The 11441-nt window shown below is 53.2% G+C and overlaps 2 protein-coding genes across 2 annotated transcripts in view; both read right to left on the minus strand.

Annotated features, from left to right (window-relative positions):
• The window catches only part of TSPEAR (thrombospondin type laminin G domain and EAR repeats), a 182092-nt gene that overhangs the window by 152593 nt on the left and 18058 nt on the right, over positions 1-11441 (minus strand). The window lies entirely within an intron of this gene.
• On the minus strand, positions 1479-11253 carry LOC106842963 (keratin-associated protein 12-2-like). Its single transcript, XM_070489037.1, has one exon. The coding sequence runs from the start codon at positions 9416-9418 to the stop codon at positions 8753-8755; it is 666 nt and encodes a 221-aa protein (XP_070345138.1). The 5' UTR covers positions 9419-11253; the 3' UTR covers positions 1479-8752.

Below are 11441 nucleotides of genomic sequence, written 5' to 3' on the forward strand. Positions count from 1 at the left end.
GGGCAAAATGATAAAGACCATGGAATCCACAGTGAAACCAAGAACTGCAAACGCCACTTCCCCATCTGTGGTGATGAGAATCTGCCCACATCAGGAAATCCTTCTAAATCTTCCTAATTGAACGTGTGTGCAAATAGGACATCACCGACCCCTTGAATGGTGTTAAAGATTGATAACTGTTGCATTATGAGATAATCCACATAAGATTCTCAGCACACTGCCAGGCACAAGGGGGAACTCGGTACATGGTTGTTACTGTGACAACGTCCCCGCACTCCCCAGTGAGGAGCCCAGCCCCGTGGCTCTCGTCAGCTGGGAAGACCTTCTGGATCCCTGAGTTTCCAACTCAAAATGGGGGACCCACAGCCTGGAGAGTATGACTGTGCCTGTGCAGACAGACAGCACCACATTTAAACTTAGGAGGGACCTTGAAAATCATGGTGTGGGGACCCTGTCCCCAATGACAGCCCTTCACCATCACACCTGGGCTCCGATTCCAGAAACCACATGGCCACGGAGCCACGGGGAGTCTCCAGAGGGGAGGAGCTTCCTGAACTGGGTCACGTCAACCACAAACTCCAGGAAGAGACCCAAGTAGAGGAAGACGAGGAAAACAACCAGGCAACCACCAGGAAGGCGTCTGTATCTATGGGTTCGGGGTTTTCCGAGATCCCTCACAGAAGGGAGAGCAAACATTACTTGTCTCTCTCGGCCTGGCTTCTTTCACTAGTCATGGCTATTTTAAGGTTTTGGTCTGTTGGCTCCAACATCTGGGTCATTTCCGAGCCCAGTTTTCTTGATTACTTTGTCTCTTGACAATGGACTGATGTTTCCTTGCTTTGTTGAATGGCTTCTAAGTTCCCTTGAAAATCAGATATCGTGTATTAATCTAAATGGACATGAACACTTTCCTCCTGGAAGTGGGTGTGTCTCTTCTTCTGTCAGGTCAGCAGTTTCTCTGTGGGGAGGTTTGAATCAACCTGGTCAGATGGTGCCCTTGGTTTGGGTTTTCTTGTTCAAGTGATGACCTTCATGGTACCAAGGACTTCCGATTCCTCCTGCAACGAGCTTCTGGCGGCTGGTGCTTAGGGCCAGAGCTGGGGGAACAGACCTCCTGCTCTGCCCGAAGTTGTCAGCTCCCCCTGAGAGGTGGCACATGGAGGGGCACTGAACACCCATCTGCCTTTCCAGGTGGCGATGGATGCTGCTCATACCACTGTGCTGGCCAGGTGAGACGGGAGGCAGGAGGGCTCTCTGGTGTCCTGTCCAAGTGTCCTCTTCAGCAGGCCCTTGTTCCTGGGACCTGGGGGACGAGGTTTTCTCAACTCCTCTCACTCTTCCTTGGGACGGCCAGACTCTGCTTTGTATTTGAGGGGTGTGTGAGAGTTTCCTGCACCCCGTCTTGTAGTAATCCTTTAAAGACCATGCGGGACCCACTGAGGGTGAGGCAATTGTTCCCTCTGCCCGTCCCCATGCACACTGCAAGTCTCAGGGGGCTCAGCATAGGGACAGCACCTCCTCCTCACTCCCTCCACCGAGCAAGGACCACCCCAACCATCAGCTGAGCCATCGGGAAGGGGGCTCAGTGGAGGGGCTACAGGGCCTGTGATTTGTAAACACCTTCAGGACAGAACTTCAAAATATATGAACAGAATCGGGCCGGCCCCATGTCCAAGTGGTTAAGTTTGCGCGTTCCTCTTCGGCAGCCCAGGTTTCCACCAGTTCAGATCCTGGCCGTGGACATGGAACTGCTCATTAGGCCACGGTGAGGCTGCATCCCACATGCCACAACTAGAAAGACCACAACTAAAATATACAAATATGTACTGGGGGGAATTTGGGGAGAGAAAGCAGGGGAAGAAAAAGAAGATTGGACACACTTGTCAGCTCAGGTGTCAATCTCCAAAAATATATATGAAGATAAAATAGACAGACAGGCTGCATTGGAAATCACAATTTATTTTGCTCACAAGGAGGTTGGTTTCCTGCTGGACACAGAGAAGGAGCCTGGGAGCCAGGGCTTCCGTGAGGGGATGGGCAGGTCAAGGAGGGATCCAGATCATCCTGCCACATCCTCACCACGCAGTTCAGAGGGGTCGGTGAGCACGCTTTCCATCTGCCGCTTGCTGAAGCTGGAGGCCCACTCGTTCCGGGAGGGCTACAGGTGTGGACCCGTCTGCACTGATGCAGCTGAGAAGGGACTCGTGGTCAATAGCAGCAAGGGGAGCTGCAGGAGATGGGTCTGCAGACCAGGGTGGGGCAGGACGGCTGGCAGCACCCAGAGGACTGGCAGGAGGGGGCCACAAGTATGGCAGGCTTGCAGCTCACAGGCACACGCACGAAGGACTGGCAGGAGGGGACCCCACACACGGAGGGCTGGCAGCACCCGGAGGACTGGCAAGGGGCAGACACAAGCACGGTGGGCTCGCACCTCACAGGCACGCGCAAGAAGTACTGGCAGGTGCGGGCCACACACAGGGAGGGCTGGCAGCTCACAGGTGAGCACACGGCTGGCTGGCAGCTCACCGGTGTGCACACAGCTGGCTGGCAGCTCACGGGTGTGCACACGGCTGGCTGGCAGCTCACCGGTGTGCACACGGCTGGCTGGCAGCTCACAGGTGAGCACACGGCTGGCTGGCAGCTCACGGGCACACAGCAGGATGCCTGGCAGGGGCTGGGCGAGCAGCAGGATGGCTGACAGCCTGAGGAGCAGCTGGGGTGGCACATGCTGGCGTGGGGCTGGGCTGCTGTGGAGGAGCAGGGCGGTGGTGTCTGCAGGCTCCTTCCCGGGGCGGCCTTTATACCCGAGCGGCAGGTGTCTACACAACACGGAACACGATGGTGTCTTCCTTGTTTTGCTTCTTCCAGGCTGGCTCCCAGAACTTGGTCTGTGGTGTAGAGGTTGTGTTGTTGGCTTGGCTCTAACCTCATGACTAACTGCCCCTTCCTCCAGCTCTTGTTACACCCGGAAACCGGAGTGTGTCCTGGGGTTTCGAGCTGGACTGAGGGCTGGCCTGGTGGGTGCACAGGAAGGAGACGGAGACCTCGCACCTAAAGGGCTAGTGCAGACTGAAGGGTGTGGTCACAGAGAACTTGTGGGAGGGTGACCTTGGGTCTTTGTCTGGAGGAAGCCTCACAGTTAGAGAAGGGAGATGAAGAAAGCCAGTGACCTCCTGCATGGAGACACAGCCCCACAAAGAGCACAGCTCGACCCAACACTCCCCAGGGATGTGTGCAGGGGCGAGTGGAGGGCACCTGGGGGCTGCGGCTGGAGAGATGTGGGCTGGATGTGGAAGGTCCGACTCTGGACATTTCCAGCAGAGCACCCCAGGCAGCTGTGTGGCCTGCGGATGTCACCACGGGGTCACTTGGGACCTGGGTATGGGGGTGCCTTGTCTGGGAGGGGGTCTTTGCACTGCCTGTTTGGGACAGCCAAGGGGAGGGAACACAGTCCCTGGAGTCCAGCAACGCTCTTGCCTCCTCCCTGGGGCTCTTCCTGTCCTTGCACAGCCCCGTGGAGTCCACAGGGAGGGTGGCAGAGCGAGTCTCCTGCAGCACGCTCTGCCCTCCCCGGTGCTGCCGACTGTAAAGCATGGATTATGAAGTTGGATAACCCTCTGTACCATTTTTACAATTCAAGGTCTCTTTTACTTCGCCTCCACTCCACCCTTGAGTGAGGGAGTTTTGAGAAGTTAATGCAGAAGATGGTATTTCTGAACAAGTAGCTCCTGAGGTGACAGACCCAGGGCTGGATTTACAAGATTTCTCTGCAGCAGGTCCCTATACACTGACACACAGTTCACGCATTCCACAAACGCACAGCCGCCTGGGCCCAGACACACACTCACGGGCAGGACCTGTTTGTGCCCCACTCCTGAGTTCTCCACAGGGGAGACTCCCACTACACTCCGGGCCCACCCTACACCCACCCACTCCTCACTACCCCTGGCAGAGGGGCGAGGATCACCACAGGGGTGACCCTGGAAAAAGGCGTGAGACCTGCCTGCCTCCCTGCAGGGAACACTGGTCTGCTCTCCTTGGCCAGGGCAATCTCAACACACAGAGTCGGACCCCGTGGGTGGTCTGTGGTTTTCCAGGATGGCCTGTCCCAATGGAAGAATCCGCTTCATTCAGTTCTAGAAATCACGCTCCCAGCCAAGTCCTCCAACCGTTATCTCAGTGACAGCAGGTGGATTTTGCTCCACCTGCCTGACAGCTGCCTCTCTCCATTGCTTCCACACTGAGACAAAGAGGAATGGTACCCAAAGACCTCCTCAAACCACTACCACTGTTGCATGGACCACGAACCTTCGAGACTACACAGAAGATGAATATGGAGAACAAAACAATACTGGGAAAACTTCACAGAATGACTAGTACCAGACAAGCCCTCCCATCAACTCTACAACTCAGGGAAAATGAAGAGACATCCTTTTCAGGCCGTGGTCAACAAGCAGAACAGACTGTGACTCCTGAGAGAAAAGAAACGTACAAGATGAGCTCCACGGGCACCCAGACCAGGTCTCTGCCTGGCGCCAACTTCCCAAATGCAGAACAGTGAGCTCGAGTTGGAGCAGAATATGAAGACCCTGCTCTGCTGAGGAGAAAGAGCTCAGCGTTGGGCAGTGGAAGCACCTAGAATGAGAAGAGTGGGGCGTCAAAAAGAAGGGACCTGTGCAGGAGTCTGGGTGAGAGGCCCCTGTAAATCTTGGAAGAAGGTGGGCTGTCTACACTCAGGGAAAGATCTCCAGAGGCTTAACACGGAGGAGCTGCTATAGGACTGAGAGTGGACGCCCCTAGCATGCCACTGACACCCATACCGTCATAGCTAAGGAGGAGGGACCACAGCCCAGGGTAAGACCTACTCTAGACCTGCCCTACAAAGCCCAGCCAACCCACAGCCAGATTCTCCCAGGAACACAGTTTGGAAGTTGAGTCCCACCAAGGTATCGATCTTAGGAAGCACTTTGGACTTACCTCCAATCCCCCTAACAGAGTGTAAAACCAAGCCTGCAGGAGTTCAAGGTGAGCATTTAGTAACAGACTGTGTGGTAGAAAAAATCAATGGTCAGTAAGAGACAATAGAACACACGCTCCCAAAACGTACTATCATAATTTCCAATATACAATCAAAAATCACTAGACATAAGGAGATAAAGGAAAATGTAATTCACAGTTAAAGAAAAAATCAATCAATAGAAAGGACCTGAGATTGGCTTGGCAAACAATAACTTTGAGCAGCTACTATAAATATGTTTAAAGAATCAAAGGCGCTATCTTCCACGAATTAAAGGAACATCATTTCCATGAGGGAACAGACAGCAAATCTCAGTAGACAAATGCAGACTGTGAAAAAGGAGAATTCTAGAGCAGAAAAGCACAAGACTGGAGATTAAATGTCCACTGGGGGGGGGGGGGGCACTCACAGCAGATGGAAGACGGAAGAAGAGTGAGTGAAGCTGAAGACGCATAAATAGAAATTCTCCAGTCTGAAGAAGAGAAAGAAAGAAGAAGTAAGAGAAATGAAAAGTCCCTGTGAGACAATATCAAAGAGTCTATCACATATGTAACTGCATCCTCAGAAAACAAGAGAATGATAGGGAAGCATGAAAATGTTTTGAAGAAATAATGACGAATTTTTCTAAACTTGATTTTAAAAAAATACTAACCTACAGATCCAAGAATCCGAGAAAACCTGAAGCAAGACAAATACAAAGAAAAACATATGGGCACACACTAGTTCAAAAGATGAAAATCAAAAAGAGACAGAAAAATCTTCAAAGCAGTGAACGAAAAAAACCCTTGATGTACAAGGAAAACCGTAACAACAGCTGACGTTTCATCAGAAGCAATGGAGGCCAGGAGGCCGTGGGAGGACATCAGTAAAACGCTGAAGACAAATATGCCAATCAAGAAGTCTATAGTGAGGCCCTGGAAAAAAATCCTTCAAAACCGAGGGTGAGATGAAACATTTTCAATAAACAAAAGCTGACAGAATTCCTCAAGAGCTGACTTGCGCTGCAAGCAATTCCGAAGGACGCCCATTGGGTAGACCAGAAACGGGCCCGGGTAGAGCCTGAAACGGCAGGAAGCCAAAAAGAGAGCATCGTGTTTGCTCATCTAGTAATGAACTTGAAGGAGACTGACTGATTTAAATGTGTTTCTCAGTAACTAGGTCATATTTGGACATGTGGTCACGTGTGGCTGTCCCGAAATCTTTAAGTATGGTTTTGACCTGTGGTCACAGTCAAAGGGAGATCGTGCGAAAGAGACGACCCTGGAGGAGGGAGCAGCACTGCCCCAAGGGACGGCCACCTCCTGTGAAATGGCACCCACCATGGAGAACCTGCTGTGTTCAACGTGGAAAGAGGAGAGAGAGCCGGGGGATGCGAGGAGGAACACGGAATCCACGCTCCAGCCCACTGCCTCCCACCCTGTGGAGGAGTATCAGGGAACTCCATGCTATCTCCACTCTCTCCCAAACCTGCTGTGCAGGGGCCAGGATGATGGGACCCTTGGGTGGGGAGAGGAATCCGGCATGGCCAGCTCAGCCCCTCGCTCCACATTTGGTCCCCCTGGGCGCCCCCTGCAGAGGGGTTGTCTGCAGCCACCTAGTGCTGCCTGACTGGGTGGGCAATACTGAGGTGTGATGCTGGGCGTCCACGGTGCTCATCCACTGAAGCCATGCTCCCCACGGACCCAAAATGATTGATACTGTCATCTGCCTTCCCCTTTCTCTCGTCTGTCCCAGCTGATTCAGAACTTCAGGATATGTCATTATTGAACCTCTAAAGCCCCCACATAATTTAGCAAAATGATAAAGACCATGGATTCCTGAGTGAAACCAAGAGCTGCAAACGCCACTTCCCCATCTGCAGTGATGAGAACGTGCACACATCATGAAATCCTTCTAAATCTTCTTAATTGAGTACCTACACCAATGGGGTATCACCAACGAATGGTAGTAAAGGTTGGTAACTAATCAATTATTCGATAATCCACATAAAGTGCTTAGCACAGCACCTAGTCAAAACTGGAACTTTGTTATTATTATTCTTATTGCAATAACACGGTCCCAGCACCCCCCAGTGAAGAATACAACAGTTTGGCTCTCATCAGTTGGGAAGACCTTCTGGATCCCTGAGTTTCCAAAGCAAAATGGGAGACCTCCAGTCAAGCAAGGCTGACTGTGCCTGTGCAGACAGAGGACAGGGTATTCAAATTGCAGAGGACCTTGAAAATCATGATGTGGGGCCCCCTGTCCCAACTGACGGCCCTTCATCATGCAATCCGGGTTCCAATTCCAGACACCACATATCCACTGAATCACAGTGAGTTCCAGCTGAGGAGGAGCTTCCTGAACTGCGTCACTTGAACTGCAAACTCCAGGAAGAAAACCACAGAGACGGAGCGGAGGAGAAGCACCAGGTACCACAAGGAAGGCATCTGGATCTAAGACAACAGTTTTCTTGTTTTTTAATTCCACATCTAAACGAGATCATACAGTATTTGTCTTTCTCTGGCTCATTGCGCTAGTCATAGTCATTTTAAGATTTCTCTCTGATAGCTCCAACATCAGGGTCATTTCTTAGCCCAGTTTTGTTGATTAATTTGTCTCTTGAGAGTGTACTGATTTTTCCCTGCTTTTTCGAACATCTTCTAAGTTTTGATTGAATAGCAGACATCACATATTAATTGAAATGAACACAAACACTGTTTCCTCCTGGAAATAGGTGTGTCTCCTCTGTCGGGTCATCAGTGGGGGGCAGGGGTGTGTGGTTTGAAGCAACTTGGTCAGATGCTAACCTTGGTTTGGCTTTTGTTGTTATTTTGATGACCTTCGGGACACCTAAGACTTCAGATTCCTCTTATGGTGGGCTGCCGGTGGCTTGTGCTTAGGGCCAGGGCTGGAGGCAGAGCATTCTTGCTCCTTCCTAAGTTTTCAGCTGCCCCTGCGTGCCTGGCACCCACAGGGAACCTCAACACACAGCGGCCCTTCTCAGGTGGAGGCTGCTGCTCACACAGCTGTGCTGGCCGGGTGAGTCGGGAGGCAGGGGAGCTCTCTCCCATCCTGTCCCAGTGTCAGTCTTGAGCAGGCCCTTGTGCCTGGGACCTAGAGCAGGAGGCTCTCTCACTCCCTGACACTCCTCCTTAGGATGGCCAGACTCTGCTTTGCATTTGTGGAGGGACTGTGTGAGAGTTTCCTGCCCTCCGTCTTGTAGTAATCCTCTAGGTTTCCTCAGAGGACTTGGGGCCCAGGCCTGTCCAATCCCCTACTCAGGAGGATAGAATTTTTTTCCTCTGCTCTTCCCTATCCACGATGTGAGTCTCTGGTGGCCAAGGTGGGGACATCTCCTTCCCCCCTCCACCCACCAAAGGCCCCCCACCTTCAGCTGAGCCATCAGGAAGAGGAAGCCATCAGGAAGATTGCTTGTGATTTGTAAACTGCAAGGAAAGAACTTCACAAATATCTGAAGAGAAAATAGAGGGAGAAGCTGCATTGGGAAAGCATGATTTATTTGGTTCACATGGGTTTTGGCTTCCTGCCGGAGACAGAGAAGGTCCCCGAGACCGAGGGCTTCCCTGAGGGGATGTGCAAGGTCATGGAGGGATCCCGATCAGAGTTCTGAGGGTCCGTTGAGCACGCTTTTCATCTGCCATGTGCAGAACCAGCAAGGCCATTGAGGATTTTTCGGGGAGGGGTACAGGTGTGGACCCGTCTGCACTGATGCAGCTGAGAAGGGACTCGTGGTCAATAGCAGCAAGGGGAGCTACAGGAGATGGGTCTGCAGACCAGGGTGGGGCAGGACGGCTGGCAGCACCCGGAGGACTGGCAGGGGGCAGACACAAGCACAACAGGCCTGCAGCTCACGGGGGCACACACGAAGGACTGGCAGGAGGGGGCCACACACACAGTGGGCTTGCAGCTCACAGGTGTGCACACTGCTGACCGGCAGCTCACAGGTACACACACAGCTTGTGTGCAGCTCACAGGTGTGCACACAGCAGGCTGGCAGCTCACGGGTGTGCACACGGCTGACTGGCAGCTCACGGGCACACACACAGCTGGTTTGCAGCTCACAGGTGTGCACACAGCAGGCTGGCAGCTCACGGGTGTGCACACGGCAGGTTTGCAGCTCACGGGCACACAGCAGGATGCCTGGCAGGGGCTGGGCGAGCAGCAGGCAGCCTGGCAGCCTGAGGAGCAGCTGGTGTGGCACATGGTGATGTGGGGCTGGGCTGGTGTTGGGGTGGAGGCGGTGGTGTCTGCAGGCTCCTTCCCGGGGCGGCCTTTATACCCGACAGTGGGTGTCCCGGCAACACGGAAGCACACTGTTGACTTCCTCCTGGCTGTTTCCACCATGGTCCCTGCAGCTTCCTGTCCGGGGACGCACTCCTCTGTGTTATGCTCCACCATAAATCAGTTTGGCTTCAGGCCGATTCCTTCCTCTGTGAAAGGACATCTGGGTTTGACCCCACGCGGGGTTTCTCCAGGCCATCACTGTGCACGCAGCCCCCTGGCTCCACTCGGAGGACTGTGTCCTTTCAATCCTGTTTGTCTCGTGCCATCAGTGGAGACTTGGAGGCAATCATGTATTTCAGCTCTTATTCTGTGCAGGAACACATTAAAGCAGGGCTCACAAACTGAAGTCTGAGGGACGCAGCTGGCCAGCTGCCCGTTTGCAATAAAGTCTTATTGGACACATGCGTGTACACGTCGTCCGGGGCGGCTTTTGCACGGCAACGCTGAGCAGTGATGGGAGAGACCATGCGACCGCAAGGCCTGAAATGCTTACACCTGCTCTTCACGGAGCGTTTGCCAACTCCTGCCTCATGGTTGTCTACACAAGAATTGATTTGTTCATGCAACAGTTATATCCTGTGTGCTGGCCATGGCCCCACGAGCCTTCCAGGGCCATGAAGAAATGAGTGAATGAAGAAATTCATGCATGAAAGAATTCCAGAGAGGGCCGAGTCCCAGGAAGGAAACAGGTTCAGCAGATAGAGAGTGATGGGGGTGCTGGGGGGTGGTCTGGGGGCCTCTGTGAGGAGGCCATGCAGAGCTGGCACAGGGGATGTGAAGAGGGGAGGGGACAGTGTTCCAGCAGAAGCAGCCATGGGGGTGAGGCGAGGACACTGCTGCAGAAGCAGGTGTGGTCCAGGAGCCGTGGGAAATCCCACCATGTGGGGCGCGAGGGTACAGGGGCCGGTGGACCAGGCATCTCAGTCCTGGGCTGACAGAAGGAGAAGGAGTCAGTGAACTTGAGGACACATCAGTAGAAATCATCCAATCTGAAGAAGAGGGAAAAAGAGTAAGAAAAAGGAACAGGGCGAATGAGACGGTGTCAGAAAGTCTAACCTACAAGTAATTTCAACCAAAGAAGGAAAAGAGACTGACACTGACGCAAAAGAATGTTTTGAAGAATAAAAGACAAAAATCCCCAAATTTTATTATTTTTTTTAATTTTCAGCATACATATCCAAGAATATCAGAAAACCCCTAAAGCCCCAACACAATTTGACACCATGGTAAAGACCACAGATTCTGGAGGGAAACCAGGCAGCTTCAAACACCGCTTCTCCGTGTGCAGTGGCAAGAACGTGCCCACGTCATGGGCTCCTTCCAGAGCCTCCTCATTGCACATCTGTACCAGTGGGGTATCACCACCCCTTGAACGGTGGTAGGACAGATCATTAATCAGTTATGAGACTGTCCACGTAAATGCTTAGCTCTGCACCCGGTACAAAGCTGGAACTCGGTTGTTACTGCTGTTATTGGAACAACGTGGACCCTGCACAGTGAGGACCCAGCCCCGTGGCTCCTGTCCGCTGGGAAGACCTTCTGTATCACTCAGTTTCCAAAGCAAAATGGGGACCCTGGTGTGGCGAGTGTGACTGTGCTTGTGCCGACAGAGGACAAGGTATTCAAAATTGGGGAGAATCTTGAAAATCACAGTGTGTGGCCCCTTGTCCCCAGCTGACGGCCCTTCATCATCCATCCTGGACTTGACTCCAGAGTCACGTGGCCGCTGAGTCACAGGGAGTCTCCAGCTGAGGAGGAACCTCCTGAACCACGTCACTTCAACCAGAAACTCCAGGAAGAGACCCATGGAGAGGAACAGGAGAACAACCAGGAAACCAGGAGGAAGGCACCTGGTGGCTCATTGCCAGGACGCCCACAGCCCGCAGGTATAAAGGTCCCCCTGGGCCAGGAGCCTGCAGACCAGCCCGTCCTCTGCCCTGACCCCAGCCCAGCCCCACACCACCATGTGCCACACCAGCTGCTCCACAGGCTGCCAGCAGGCTTGCCCTGCCCCCTGCTGCCCTCCCCTGGGCTGCAGGAGCTCCTGCGGGCAGCCGGCCCCCTGCGTGTCTCTGCTGTGCCGGCCCGTGTGCAGCTCTGCCACCTCCTGCCAGTCAGCGTGCGGCTGCCTGTCCCC

The sequence above is a fragment of the Equus asinus genome, chromosome 18 (assembly GCF_041296235.1).
Source record: "Equus asinus isolate D_3611 breed Donkey chromosome 18, EquAss-T2T_v2, whole genome shotgun sequence".
NCBI classification, from domain to species: domain Eukaryota; kingdom Metazoa; phylum Chordata; class Mammalia; order Perissodactyla; family Equidae; genus Equus; species Equus asinus.

What these genes read in the sequence shown, in the direction of transcription:
- LOC106842963 (XM_070489037.1), bottom strand. Translation starts at nt 9,418, where the DNA reads ATGGTGGAGCATAACACAGAGGAGTGCGTCCCCGGACAGGAAGCTGCA.